This window comes from Nanorana parkeri, unplaced genomic scaffold, assembly GCF_000935625.1.
Source record: "Nanorana parkeri isolate BGI_ZX_2015 unplaced genomic scaffold, ASM93562v1 scaffold2256, whole genome shotgun sequence".
Lineage (NCBI taxonomy): Eukaryota > Metazoa > Chordata > Amphibia > Anura > Dicroglossidae > Nanorana > Nanorana parkeri.
Window position 1 is genome coordinate 157434 of NW_017308524.1, and position 16069 is coordinate 173502.

At 44.0% G+C, this 16069-nt stretch overlaps 1 protein-coding gene across 1 annotated transcript in view; it reads left to right on the plus strand.

The window, feature by feature from the left end:
- The window catches only part of LOC108801222 (leucine-rich repeat-containing protein 2-like), a 92665-nt gene extending 76814 nt beyond the window's left edge, over positions 1-15851 (plus strand). The window contains exons 4-5 of the mRNA XM_018573158.1: positions 14272-14389; positions 15753-15851. Of these exons, the coding sequence (XP_018428660.1) occupies positions 14272-14389; positions 15753-15851 (217 nt within the window). The remainder of the gene's footprint in view (positions 1-14271; positions 14390-15752) is intronic.
- The last annotated feature ends 218 nt before the right edge of the window (positions 15852-16069 follow it).

Genomic DNA, 16069 nt, shown 5'->3' on the forward strand with positions numbered 1-16069 from the left:
GTATATCTGAGGTAATAAATCTAACTGGTGTATGCCTAACTATTATTTTATTGAATAGGGGAGTGCGGCGAATATCGGTTGTGTACTGTAAGGTGGTTCAGGTGCACATTGCTCTTTCACTTACTTTTTTTCTTTCAAACAATGCACAAAAAATAAAAAATCTCTTGCACGGATTGTCAGCAACAACTGCTTGATGTGCTCTAATCAACTCAAGCTGTAAAAAAAAAAAAAAGACCTAAATTAATAGAAAAAAGTAGCTTATGTGTTAACAATTGGAGCACTAGCTATCAGTTGTTGTGGACTGATATTGGTCCTTCAGGATTTTTTGGCCTACAGATCTGTGCACACAGACAGGGCACATAACAAAATGTATCCCAACACTGCAATTCGAAGAACTCCAACATAGTTTGTTAAAGTTAATGTGAGCCTAGACATTAAAATCTCATACAAAATGTCATATTACTTGAACCTGAAACTCATCAATACTACTGGGCCAATATTTTTAACACAGACAATAGCCCTTTTGCCTGACAGATTATATTTGTTGATGCCTGTATTGCCTTTTTGACAGATGGATGTTTAATTTGCTCCAGCCAAAATTTAATCATCGATCATTTAAGGCCAATGGGCACCTTAAATTGAACTCTCAGCAGATTATTAGACTCTTTGTTTTTGCATCATTAAACTTTTTTTTTTTTAAATGCAAGCAGTGCAAGTACCTGAATTTGACCTTGTATCAGCTTCTTGTGTCTTTGTTCAGCATAGCTGGAGTGTAAAAGGAAGAAGCAGTAGAAGGAGTCAATAAGTTCACGTGCTGATAAGTACCATGCTGATAGGAGAAAGCAGAGTAACAAAGAGATGACCTCATCACTGTGCTGCTTCTGTTTTCATTGTCATTTAATTGTCCAGGACAGTCTGAGCTCAGTGGAACTGGGTTGAATGACGCTGGCCATCAGACTGACGTAATCCTGTGGCAGAAAATAAGTACTGCAGGAGAAATGTCTGGATTAAAACGGAATATTGTCTCTTAACGAGCTAATCATTTTCTTGTTAATTTTGGCTGGAATTTCACTTTAACAAACATACGTACAATTTAAACATTTAAAGTGAATGTCAAGCAAAAAATTGTTGTTTTTAGTTTTTGATAGAGTGGGTAGTATTAGAACCCCTGTCTGCTTTTTACTTCTATCTGGAGCTCCATTAGAGATATACTGGCTTACTTTCTTTCCCAGGGACAATGGTGTTTTACCAGACAGAAAGTAACAAACAGTTGAATATCTACAGTGTACCCTTTTATCTTACTGCATCAAACACTAAGCAAATGTAAACAAACACAAAGTTATAACGATGCAGTGACCTTGTGTTAGGGAAGGAACGAAGTCGCCCGGTTTGCTGGATTGGAACCCAATAGCAGGGAACAATCCAAGCAGGAGAGTCCAGGCTGAGGTACAAGAAAGGATAATCCAAAATGCGATGTCAGAGTACAGTCCGGGTCGAGGCAGGCAGCGAGTATAATAAACGGTGAGGCAAGCCAGGGGTCGATAACCAGGAGATCCGAATAGCAGGGAAGGGAGGCAGGAAACAGGAAATGAGGCGTTGTAGCTGCTTAGGGAATGGCAGAATAACTCAGCAACAAGTCTTGGCTCTGGCTGGAATTTAAACCCAGCAGGGGCCAGCGACGCCCCTGTTGTCTGGGCAACAGGAAGCCACAGGTCCCTGCGAACCAATGGGACGGCTGAGAGAGAAGGAGTGTTTGCAAGGCCCTCCCCGGCAATGACCAGCACCCGAAGCAGCTAAGAAGCCACGGCATTGCCACATGCGCACGTCACGCACGCATGTCATGCATGCGCTCATGTGCACACATGCAGCACGCCGCCGGGCACCAATTCACCCCAAGAAGGACCCTACGATCTCCATCGCACCCGCCGGACCCCAGGTAAGAGGGCACCCCACGACACCTTGTAAAACAATATCAATAAATACACTATCAATACATTTAGTCTTTAGAATATCCATGTGTGTTTCTTCACTTCCAAAGTTGATAAAACACCCACTTTCACAGAAATGAATCTTCTCTTTACATTCAAAACATGCTCCCCACTCTTCACCTTTGTGTGCTCAAGTGTATTAAATTGGGAAGACACTCCCAATTTAATTACCTCCCCATTACAGAAAGGTAATTAGACTTGATGTAAAAATTATTTTGCCATTCAATCCACATGCAGGGATCTCTACTTCTTATTTTCCCATTCCCATTACAGAAAGGTAATACAATGTAGGAGCTTCTCCATGTAGTTTACTCTCATACAAGTGTTCCAGTAAATGGTGAGAGATCATAGTGTAAATCCATTTTTTTAAGATAATTTAAAACTATAAAATGCTGTTACACTTATGTGTTAAAAGCGCTCACTTCACTATAGTGATTGCTCTATATCAGGGGTAGGCAACCCCCGGCACGCGTGCCCAGCCTGGCACGTGAGACCTTGACAGCTGGCACGCGAGTCGACCTGTTTGCTTGCAGTTGACAGCTCCCTCGAGCCGGCTGTCAATTATTACATTTACTGGCACACCCACCTCAGTGACGTGGCTGAGCGGCATAGGAGCGCAGAGGCGCACTGACGGGGCCCTCAGCTCGTTCTGCGCACGCTCCTGCCTGAAGGATCCCTCTTGTGCCAGCCCGCCAGACAGGAGAGGGCTCACCCACGCCTGATGTGATGGGACGGGATTACTGTACCCTGCCCGACAGGAGGAATCTACTGCACACCCTGCCCCAGCACAGAAAAAGGAGCCAGACGATCATCTGGAATATACAGCAGGTACCACATGTATACTGCTCACATACATAAACATTAACCCTCGTTCCAACACACATGCATGCCCTCACAAATGCACAGCAGTATATTGATCCACAAATAGCTTTGATTTTATTCCTGCCCTAGAACAGGAATGAAATCAGTGCTTTTTGTGGCTAATATTACTGTGTGCACTTGTATGGGTCTGCGTGTGTGCCTAATATGCCTTGGTCCATGTAGGTAAGGAAGGCTGCTTCTAAAATAAAAAAAATTCATACACGAGAGATTGAAAACTTATCAGTCATACAGTTTCTGTGGTTGATATGCAGCGGTGTATTTAACTTTAACTTTGCTGCTGCCCTAGACAAGGCAGCAACGCCGCCCCCCTCACCCCCCCCCCCCCCCCACAGGGCATTGTTGCTGGCCTGACCTCTGCAGGGCATTGTTGCTGGCCTGAGGTCTGCAGGGTATTGGTGTTGCTCTGAGGTCTGGCATTCAAAGAATGCATTGGTGCTGGTCTAAGGTCAGCAGAAAGTAACATCCTACAGGCCAGACACAGCACAACTGAGCCATCAGGGATCGTGTTAAAACTGTAAGTCCAGTATACTTTTCAGCACATGTAAATATGAATATGGTTTGTGTGTGCACTAGTTATTACATTTTTTTCACTAATAGATGTGCTGCTAATGGCAAGGTAAACACATTTAAAAAAATGTGAGTTTAATTTACTATTAGCAGTACAGCTATGAGTGGAAAAATTGAAATGTATCTAACACTATGGCGTGCTATTGTTCACTGGCACCCGGTTTTCCGATGGTTTCAAAAATGGCACTTGGTGTGTAAAAGGTTGCTGACCCCTGCTCTATATCATCCAACAACTGATCTTTCTCTACTGACACGTTTTATCATAGATATTGACTTTATCAAAGGCAGAGCTGTGTCCGTCACTTACTTACTTATATCCGTTCAAATCAGACTTCTCCCCCAGCTATCAGACTTCTCCAACAAATCTACAAGGAAAAAGCAATACCCCCTGGGTTAAATGAGAAACAAACCACAAATAAGACATGATAATAAAAAAATACTGTACTGTTTTATCGCACACTCAATTTATCTAGATATTTTTTGAAGGAGCTTCAATTGGGCTTCAACCTATCATCACTTCACATGAAAATACTCCCTAATTCACAACCCCTTTAACCCCTGATCCAAACCAAATGGCTAACACTAAATAATCCATGGAATGGAATACTTTCTTAGTCATTGAAGCTGTCTTTGCCAAATGTTCTGTCTTGGCCATATTATACTCAAATATACAGTATATCTGGTGACCAGACAGTTGGGTAAGGACCATACAACATGTTGTTTAAAACTTTTTTAGGCAATAATCAGTCTGTACAGACACCTTTAGCAGTTTGCTTTATCTGATTCTATTGCTATTCTAACTATGGCTTTTATTAATCTAAATATGGCTGGCCTTTTGAGAGGTCAACACATTTCTTCATTTGATAAATGTAGATGCAAGTTAGGCAGCTGACCTTATGACACAATTTTGGAAAAGAAACAAATGCATTATTTTTAATCTAATCTTACAGCGATTAGGGGCTCTAAATAATTTACTCTAAAATATTTTTTTTTACTTTGGGATTTTTGCAGTTCAGAAGAGCATTCTCTGTGCTGCTAAAACCTAATTTGTGTGTTCGCCCTCAGTGCTACTTAAACTTTTTATTCTTATATATTTACTCATTGAAACCGCCAATGGTAGTAATAAAATGATTGTATTTAGCTACATTTGCTACCAAACATACACTTTGTGAAAATGTTATTAAGATAATGTTGTTTGCAAATGTTTTGGGAGAATTTTGTGTTTTGTTAATCTTAAATTGAAGCTATTTTAATTTTATGTTTATTCTACATTATTTATTTTTTTATGCTTATATGTATTACACTTATGTTTATCTTTTTTATCTGTTTTTTTGTGACCTACGTTTTACAAATAAGCATATTATACATGACAAAGGATTCAGAGAGCACTATGAGTGTAAGGGACTCAATCGGTTCCGTCCCAGGGCCACGATCCGGAGCCGCGCACGACGGACCTCGGCGGCTCTCTCCGGCGCACGGCGTGCGTTAGCTCCTCCTTCCGGCACACGCGCAACAGGCTTCTTAAGCCATGGCCGAACGAACCGTCGGCGTCCTATTGTTTGTGACAGTGAACGCTGACGATTCACCCTCTGTCAACGCAGACCTCACACGGGACCAGTAGTGCTACCAGCTGCTACATACTTACTACTGGAACCAGTTCCACACCGATGCTCCTGATCCCAAACAACCAGGACTGCTCAAGGGGGATCCTAACCAGCCAGCACCTGGACCCTTGCACACCCTGAACAGGACTCACCGCATCACTACTTAGAAACCCTTAGGAATCACCTCTCCTAGAAGCGACTAACCGCAAGTATCCTAGTGGCACCTTGCAGTGCGCTAGCTCAATGATTGTCATGGACTCAACCTTACAGTAAATAGTGATATAGTTTATTACCACAAACTTGAAAGACTCATTACCACACCTAGGATATACCAATTGTAGCACTCATATACCCTATCTATCATCACCTCAGGGAGGAAGCAGTGTCACCCCAACTCGGTTATTGAGCAGACCTTACCTAGTGAGGAAAGAGTCTATAACTAAGTGATACTTGTCTGAGTGTTATACGTTCTGCATACCACCATATCCTGCTACGGTTACATGATGTTAACGGTCTCATACACAAGCAATTGAGAGAGTACTATACGAGACCGACCACTGATTAAACCGCACGCATCCCCGCAGTTGTGATCCAAGCTTTGCATTGCAGAGGAGCTTACAGAACAGTAGGACCTATCAATGGATCCAGCAGAGGTTGCAGGTCACATTGTGACCCTCACCCAGCGCATGGACGTGCTCACACAACACGTGAAGCAATTGAGACAGGAAAATTAAACCCTAAAAGCTCTCCTGTCCCAGCAGAAAGATCCGACCCAGGGGCCGGAACCAAAGGTCAGTCCCCCCGACCTATTCTTTGGGGACAGACGACTGTATAGAGAATTCACCAACGCTTGTGCGTTGCTGTTTGAACCAAAAAATACCCCACGGACCGGGTAAAGGTCCTCACCACCATCTCATACCTCAGAGGAGAGCCCAGAGCTTTGGCAACCACTTACGTCGAGAAAGAGGACCCCATTCTCAATTCCTACCCTCAGTTCCTTGAAGCTATGAATTTACTTTATGAGGATCCCAGCAAACAGATCACCGCAGAGTTAGCTATCAGGGGGCTGAAACAGGGAAGGAGACCTGTTGAAGACTATATAGTCGAATTCAAGAGGTGGGCCAGAGAGGTCGAATGGAATGACCTGAGTCTCCGAAACCAGTTCAGGCTAGGCCTATCTGATCCCCTCAAGGATGAGCTAGCTTGGTCCAATCTTCCACCCACTCTGGAGGCATTGATGGGCCGCGCCATTACCATCGACCAGAGACTCAGCGAACGCAGATTGAAGAGAGTGACCGGGATCCTATCTACCCCCCGCAGACCAAACCAGGCCACAGGTGAAGAGCCAATGGAGATCGGTACCATTAGAGGGCCCCTAACCCAGACTGAGAAGGAGAGAAGGAGGACCTTAAAGCTATGCTTGTACTGCGCAGCGCCTAACCATGCAGTAGACGACTGCCCCTCCATCCGTAAGAAGTCTGGAGGTAAAATGAGACTACTTGGCAACACCGTACCCTTCCCCCCTCTTCCTCAAAACTACTTATAACTCTCCCTTATATTACAGTGGGAACACAACCGAGTCCCCGTTGAAGCCATGTTGAACACTGGAGTGAGCGGGAACTTCATTGATGCACAACTTGTACATCTGAATAGTGTCTGTCAGTTTTGTTGACGGTTCTACCCTAACTTCAAGACCAATCACTTACCAGACACAACCCCTGCTAGTTAGTGGGCCCAAAAACCATACAGAGTATCTCTCATTTGACGTCATCACATCATCCACCTTTCCTGTCATTCTTGGCCTTCCCTGGCTGAGAACACATCAACCATCCATTTGTTGGAAAGGGAACACGTTTTCTCTCGACTCTGATTACTGTAAACTTACGTACTTTCCATTCAACCCACTCCTCCAGCTCTCAACAGTACGATGATTTTTCGGACAGCAAAAAAATGGCAGAGACCCTACCGCCACACTGGTTGTACGACTGCCCCATAGACCTGCTTCAAGGTAGTAGCCTACCAACGGGGAGGATATTCCCCCTTTCTCAACCTGAATTGGAACACCTCAAACAGTACCTAAACGAAAACCTGAGGAAGGGGTTTATCCGACCCTCAACCTCACCAGTAGGAGCAGGAATGTTCTTCGTACGAAACAAGGATAAGATCCTTCGCCCCATCATAGATTACCGCTCCTTGAACAACATCACCATCAAAAACCGCTATCCTCTCCCCCTGATACCGGAACTCATTGAACGACTGCAAACCTCAAAAGTATTCACCAAACTGGACCTGCGCGGTGCATACAACCTCATACGCATGAGGGTGGGGGACGAGTGGAAGACCGCTTTCAGGACCAGGTATGGCCTATTTGAATATACTGTGATGCCATTCGGATTGTGCAACGCACCCGCAACATTTCAATGCTTTATCAATGACATTTTCCGGGATCTGTTAGACTTATGTGTAGTGGTATATCTCGACGATATCCTCATTTGTTCAGAAAACATCCAAGACCATCGGAAGCATGTAAGATGGATTCTGACCAGATTGAGGGCTCACCGATTATAAGCCAAATTGGAGAAGTGTGTTTTTGAGACCAACACCATCCCCTTCTTAGGCTACGTCATATGTCCCGAGGGCATCCACAGGGACCAATCGAAAGTGGACTGTATTAGAAACTGGCCTGTACCCCAAACCCGTAAAGCTCTTCAGCGATTTCTAGGTTTCGCGAATTTCTACAGGAAGTTCATCTTGAACTTCTCTGCAGTAGTACAGCCTCTGACTAAACTAACCAGTTCCAAAATGAGATATCGTTTGGAGACAGAAGCACAACAAGCATTCGATGACCTGAAAAAGCACTTTGTGGCGGCCCCCTATTCTCAAAATACCTGATCCACAGCACCACTACGTCCTGGAGGTGGACGCCTCACACACAGCGATCGGGGCAATCCTCTCGCAGAGATCCTCCTTACTGACGCCATTACACCCAGTAGCCTTCTTTTCCCGCACTTTGAACCCTGCGGAGGTCAACCCTTTAAAGGAGAACTATGGGGTTAAGGCTTTTCCCCAGTAGCTCGCGGTATACTGAGACGCCGCAGCTGAAGCGGATCCCGACAATTATGTCTGGATCCGCCCAGCTGCGTGACTGGCTCTGCCTATCTAGAGGCAGAGCCAGCTGTACCTGCCCCCTCCCGTTCCGCCAGTCAGCGCTGGCGGATCGAAGCGGAGAGGGGGGAATCCAGCCCCTCGTCTGTCATGGCAGAGAGCCGTAACAGTATCGAGAGGTGAGCAAACGCCGGTATGTGTTCGCTCACCTCGCGATCTACTAAGCCGACCTGTGACAGTCTCATTGTCACAGGTCGGCTAGAACTATGAGGTGAGTGAAAAGCACTCACCTCATAGTTCTCCTTTTAAGAATATATATACTATGAGAGGAAGCACAATATCCTACTGTTTCTCTGGTCCATGCACTAAATAGCAGATACGATAGCACAGGTTTGTGTGATCTTGGTTAGACTGCACTCATGCCGCACTGATGGAACTCTCATGCTGTTCAAACACTCTTTAGCGCCGTGGGAAGCTGCAGCACACTAACTACAACACAAAGGATATAGTACATTTCACTTGGTTTTTAATCCAGAGGAAATATTTTACAAAGAAAAATAACTGCTATTAAGTGAGGGAATTAAGGGTGAATATAATGAGAGGATCGTAAAGACTGTTCTCTTACTGAGCAGAAAATTACACTTTCACAGAACAAAAATGAGTCTTGTGTATTAATCTTTATAAGTATTCCTCTTTAATTGTTTCATAAAGCTGCATTGTTAGCCCTAAAAATACATTTTGCTTATTTTTTTAATGCAGGTTGTCTTGATGATTAAATGCCTGCTGTTTGGATTTTACATTCAACTTCTTCTAATGCTTGCCACACACCTTACAACCATCGCAAGACTTTTGATCGCAAGCCCGCCCTGCTGAGGGGCGAGCTTCCGATGACCACAATGCTGAACGGGCAGTGTGCACTTGCGCACACCGGCCCGTGCGGCATTTATCTTACCAACATGCCACAATCCCGCGAACAATCGTATGATTTTCGGCATGTTTTCGAATATGTTCCTAAGATAAAAGTCGTGCAACCTTACAGTAGCAGAGGTCGCACGCCTTCAACACACCTTGCGATTATCGTACGATCGCGGGATTTCATGCGATTATAGTACGATTATCGCAAGGTGTGTGGGCACCTTAAGTGTTCATGTTATATAGTCTTTTAAGTTAATTTTGTTTAAAATAGTTATGTTTTAAATGTATTTTCTATAGATAGATAGGGACAGACTGTGATTTCGAATAGTAATACTCGGATACTGTGCAAGGAGCTGTGAGCTAAAAACATGGACATCTAAAGGAATTCCTGGGTTCTTTTCTTACATGTGACTATTGTGTTTGAAGACTTTGTAGACATCTTTACAAGCCATCAGGCAGGAAATTTGAACTGGCAGTCAGTTGGGGAACCTAGTATGGTTCTCAGGGGACAGAGGAAGAAAGGAAAAAGATGAGAAGTTATGTTTGCAAACCTGTTTGATTTGTCTGGATATGGTAAAGGTGTAAAACTATTCTTTAACCCCTTCATGACTGAGGCCCTTTTTTCAATTTTTGCACCCAATAAAGAATGATTACATATGTATAAAAACAGTTTGCAAGTCAGTATTCAGCAAAATAGCAGTCTTACAAATCTTCATGGTGTTCAGTTGAAAGAGGATATTCTAGACACTTGTAATACTCCCATGTACATGCTTCTATAGCATGTGAATGTCAATTTCCTTTGTTAAAAATTATGTGAAGGACTGAAAATTCAGACACTGAGATATTTTCTGCATTGCTTAAAGAAATAAATATGCACAATGCTTAAAATTATTCAAAATGAAAAGAAAATTAATATAAAAAATATATTTCAGCAGTAATTGAATAAATAATCTAACTTTTGATGCTCCAATTTAAAGGAAATAGGAAGCAGATTAAATATCTGAGAAATAACTGTCTCAAATGGCTGATGTGGAGAAAACAAACTTTTTTTGCTTTCCTCAGAATCTTAATAATCTCTGTGTAACGGCTAGGTCAGGATACATGAATCTCAGCTGCGGAGTGTGGCTAGCTCAGGTGTAATTGTTTAGGGGTACGGCTTCAGGGTCGAGCTCCAGGCGTCACTCTCAAACGTTAACGGAGAGTTAGGAGCTCTACCATCATATGCCGCAATTACTTTGTTTTAAGTGGTGATGCACACGAGTAGCCCCAGGGTATTACAGCATACCTGGGTTACAACTATTATGTGTGGTTCAAGCAGGTTCAAAATAGTATGACTTTGGTAAGGAGTATCAACAAAAAGAATTATCAGCACTTGATTCAAGCAGGTTCAAATAATAGCCTTTTATAGGGGAGCAGTGTGGGAGGAGCTGCCGACGTCATAGGGGCCGATGCGTTCCACGCTGGAACGCATCGGCTCATCTACTTCCATCCCGCGGCTTGCGTTCCACGGTGGAGCGCAGCCGCGATCGTTACAGCACCCCCTCCTCAAAGGAAGCCCTCCTGGGGTTCCCCGGTCGCGAAGGTTTGCTGGGATACCGGAGGTGAAACCTCTTTACCAGATCAGGGGCATGGACATCCCGACCATCCTCCCAGGAGTCCTCCTGGGGGCCATAACCCTTCCAGCGGATCAGATATTGCAGTCTATTCCACCGTCTCCTGGAGTCCAGAATCTCTTCCACTTCGTACTCCTCATCGCCCATCACCTGTAACGGGGGCCCTGGAGGAGGAGAGCGCTCAGGGAAGGGATCCGGACGGTGTGGTTTGAGTAAGGAGACGTGGAATGAAGGATGTATCCTCAACTCCCCAGGCAGGGTAAGTCTCATGGTGTTAGCGTTGATAACCTTTTCTATAGGGAAAGGCCCCATGAACTGTTTACTCAATGTTTTCGATGGAGTTCCTAGACGGAGATTCTTGGTGGATAGCCAGACCATGTCCCCCGTGTTGTAGGAGGGGGCAGGTCTTCTACGGAGATCATAGTAATGCTTCTGTCGAGACTGAGCTAGGGCGAGGTTGTCACGTAACACTTCGGTCATCTTATGGAGATTAGAGAGATAGCATTCAGCGGCAGGGACGTTCGAGGGCACCAAGGAATCCGGTAAGGAGTTAGGGTGAAAGCCATAATTTGCAAAAAAGGGGGAATGAAGCGTGGAAGCACTGGTGGCATTGTTATAAGCAAATTCCGCTTGGGGAAGCAATTCGGCCCAGTCATCTTGGAGGTGTGTACAGTAACAGCGGAGGTACTGTTCCAGACATTGGTTGATACGCTCCGTCTGACCATTTGTCTGGGGGTGATAAGCGGTAGACAATCTATGGTCAATTCGGAAAGCTGTACACAAGGCCCTCCAGAATCTGGAAACAAATTGCACTCCCCGATCAGAGATAATCTGGGAAGGTATTCCTTGAAGTCTCACAGTGTTGCCTAGGAAGGCATCAGCTGTCTCCCTGGCAGAGGGAACTTTGGTTAGGGGGGTGAAATGTGCCATCTTAGTCAGTCTGTCGACCACCACCATGTGGTATTGTAACCCGAGGAAGGTGGGAGATCAACAATGAAATCAAGAGACACCGAGTCCCAGGGTTTCTCGGGTACAGGCAAGGATGCCAACAACCCATACGGTGGTCTCTTTCCATGTTTATAGGTGGCACAGGTCTGACAGGATGAGACATAGTCCTGTACCATTTTACGCATCTGGGGCCACCAGAAGTGACGTTGAACGAGGTCCAGGGTTTTTGTAACGCCTGGATGACCCGCTAGAGCTCCGTCATGCAGTAGTTTAACTATTTTGACTGTCAAGGGGTTGGTATTTATAGTTTAGAATTTCTGTACAGAAACCCCTCCTCATAACGTTCGAGTCCCTGGGGAATCGTGCTGGGGTTAGCGGTTAAGTATTCCTTGAGCTGGGTTTTTAAACTGATAGTGGCAAGAACTATCCTGTCGGACGGGATCACCGAGGAAGGAGATTGAGGATGTTGCTGTTCCTCTGATATGCAGGAGAGAGCATCCGCCTTACCGTTCCTTGCGCCAGGTCGGTACGTGATCTGAAAATCAAACCTCCCAAAAAACAGGCTCCAACGAACCTGGCGGGCCGACAGAGTCTTGCTCGCCTGTAAGTACTGCAAGTTCCGATGGTCAGTATATATAGTGATGGGATATCTGGTGCCCTCTAGCAGATGTCTCCAGGTTTCTAGAGCGCACTTGATGGCAAGCAGTTCTTTCTCTCCCACAGGGTAATTTTTTTCAGCGGGGTTAAGGGATCTAGAGAAAAACGCCACTGGATGTATTGGTTCCGAAATGGAACTTTTTTGGGAGAGGATGGCTCCTATGGCTATTTGAGAGGCATCTACCTCTAGTACATAATGACTGTCAGGGTTTGGCAGCTGTAGTATCGGGGCAGATGTGAACCTTTGTTTCAGGGAGTCAAAGGCAACCTGAGCCTCATCGGACCAAGTATATTTTATCAATGGACTTGTTAGGTGGGTCATTGGTTTGACAACCCCTGAGAAGTTCCGAATGAATTTTCTATAGAAATTAGCGAATCCTAAAAACCGCTGCAAGGCTTTTTTGGATGTAGGGACTGGCCACTGGAGTATACAATCCACCTTGGCCTGATCCATCTGAACCCCGTGGGGAGAGATTACATACCCCAAGAAGGAGATGGTCTGTTTTTCGAACACGCATTTCTCCACATTCACGTATAAAGAGTGGGCCCTAAGTCTAGCGAGAACCCACCTCACGTGCCTGCGGTGGTCCTGGAGGTTGTCAGAGTAGATGAAGATATCATCTAAATAGACAACGACACAGGTATCTAGCTCAGGTGTAATTGTTTAGGGGTACGGATTCAGGGTCTAGCTCCAGGCGTCACTCTCAAACATTAACGGAGAGTTAGGAGCTCTACCATCATATGCCGCAATTACTTTGTTTTAAGTGGTGATGCACACGAGTAGCCCCAGGGTATTACAGCATACCTGGGTTACAACTATTATGTGTGGTTCAAGCAGGTTCAAAATAGTATGACTTTGGTAAGGAGTATCAACAAAAAGAATTATCAGCACTTGATTCAAGCAGGTTCAAATAATACAACTTTGGTAAGGAGTATGAACAAAAAGAAATATCAGCACTTCCCCTTTAAATGGTGTGGCTCAGATAGTAATAAGGAAGTCCATACAGCAGTTGCATGAGATCAAAATAATGACTTCAGAGAGCTCTAGCTGGGACAGGCTGTCACAGACTAGGCAATACTTGCTATTAGATGTCCTAGCACAAAAAGGGTTCTTCCAGGCAACAGGTCCAATGGTCCAGGAAGGGGATCTCTGGTTGTCAGCTGGCGTTCACTGGCAATAGTGGAACGCCATACTGATCTTTCTGTCAGCCTTTTATAGGGGAGCAGTGTGGGAGGAGCTGCCGACGTCATAGGGGCCGATGCGTTCCACGCTGGAACGCATCAGCTCATCTACTTCCGTCCCGCGGCTTGCGTTCCACGGTGGAGCGCAGCCGCGATCGTTACACTCTGTTTGGGTCCTGGAGCTTTGGATCGGATACAGTTTCCATAACTAGGTCCACATCTACTTGGTAGCTAGACCTCATTGTCAGTCTCAGCTGTTCACATGTGAGTTGATTGATGCTCAGGGCTCACTCTCTATTGCTCTCCTTGCTGTGGGAGCCTGCTGCTGGGTAAAAAGAGCTGACAGAGTGACTTAAAAAGGTAAAAGTGCTGCCTGTTTGTTTTAAGGAATGCATTACGGGGCACCCTATTATTCATGAACACCCCTGGGGTTTGTTAGTGACTTGGATGTACAGATGTTTTGTTTGTTTTAGGCCCCATTCAAACCAGGGCGGTTGCGGATCAACGTGGTTTTCACGTATATTTAAGGCCCTGTTCACACTGGGGTGATTCGGCTGCAGGGATTTGGCCTTGACCCTTTTTTGCTACGCTGATCAGTGCGGTTTCCATATAGCTTTCAATGCATTTTTTGGGTGTTTCAGTGTTGAAACGCAATTGAAAACTCCCAAAACAGCCCTTTTAAAATCAGCGCGGTTTCCGCAACCACCCTGGTGTGAATGGGGCCTTACAGGAGGAGTTTGCTGCATGAAAACTGTGTTTGTCTGTTTGCTGAACAAAAGTGTTGGACAAACCTGTTTAAACTGTTCCTAGAGAACTCAATGTTAGTTTTAATAATCTGAAAGAGATACCTCCAGAACTGGGAGACTGTGAAAACCTTGAGAAATTGGATGTATCTGGGAATTTAGAGCTCACAGAATTGCCATTTGAGGTAAGACAAATATTTATTTCCTCTTTATTGAAGGACTATGCATGGTTTCATAAAATGAATGCTTGAGCCTTGATTTTCTAAAGGAATGTGCACATGTACTGGTGAACTGATCATGTGCAGGCAAACAAATTGATGTCCACACATAATACATTGCATGAAAATATCCAACAAGTGTGTTTTGCTATGCTCCAGCTCCAAAAATAAGTTGTGACAGCTTTGAGATTTAGTGCATGTCACAATCATAAGTTGTGACATGCATAAAATAAACATGTTATTTTCTCTATTGCTTTGGGATCTATCACCTGTTAACATTGTTAAATGTGTGTACTTTGCAGTCTTATCTCAATGTTATCTGCAAGTGTGTTAGGGGTCCTAGGACTACAGAACACCTTGTGGAGATGAAACTTTCTGTCCTAGCGTGACACAGTGCACCTCCATAGATACAGTATAGCTGATCGACGCTGTCACCCTAGGACATGAAGTGTGTTATGGGTAGGAAAAATAAAGGAACAAACCCTGAAAAAAGAATTTCAAAATGATAGATGAAATACGGAAATTTGTATATTTGCTGTTTTTAATTACAAGCTAGCCCTAAAACAATAGGCCACTTCAATGTGAAAGTCCCAGTAATCTAATCTTGCCAGAAATGCAAAGTGTCCTTGTCACTTTCTTTGAACTGCTTAGCGAATGTGGGACAGATTCACTTTGCAAAGAATACCCAATCATGTGCAAGGAAAATTAAAAACACAGTATTTTTGCTTGCACGTGATTGGATGATGGATGTTAGTAGAGCTTCATCTCACTAAGCTCTTCATCTTCGCTAAGCTAAGGAAAAAATTCCTTTAGGCAAAGGCAAACTTCCTATTTCCCTTTAGTAAATCAACCCCTGTGAGTCTTAAGCCAGGCAAAGGACATGTTTGCTCAAAACCTACTCACCAGTCATTTCAGTAAGACAACATTTCTAAGGGTGCTAAAAAGCTCAGAATTGTTCAGACTTCATTGATCCAGCTTTTCTCTGCTTTTATTGGGTTTTCCGTACAAGAGATGTCATGAAGACTCAACAGTTAGCAGCATTCAAAAGAGTGAAGAGATTCTGTGAAAAAAAAATCTTTCCATTGCAGATCTTAAATTATAGTGAACTATTAAGCTTTAGGATTTGCTGCACAAACATGACAATCATTGTGACCATGTAATAGTGTGTTGGTACACAGCTACTTAAAGGGACATCCTACTAAAACAGTTCATTTTTTAGAAGATATTAGAGAGTTAAACTACCTGGCAGCTTTTTATGTCTCTTGGAAACTCTATCAGTGAGATATTTGCACTTAAGTTCCTTGCATCACCATAAACATTATTATTTTAGATTATAGAGTATGCAACAGAAGATCATGGGAAACACAAAGGTTTAGGAGTACACTTAAACTCTCAGATTGACAGGACCAAAATGAGAAACTATGGCTAGAAAATCTTACTAAAGTGAGTATTTAAGCCAGGGGGTGACTTCACCTATAACTCCTGTATAATAATAACTACAATATCACTTTTGCGTGAAATTACTCTTTATTTTGTACATAGAGACTTATCTCATAAAGTAGTACAGAGCACTTTTTTTAAAGTTGTTTAATGAAGTCAATGTGGACAGGAGTCATGCTTTATTGGTCACCCTAGGCCTAAACAAAA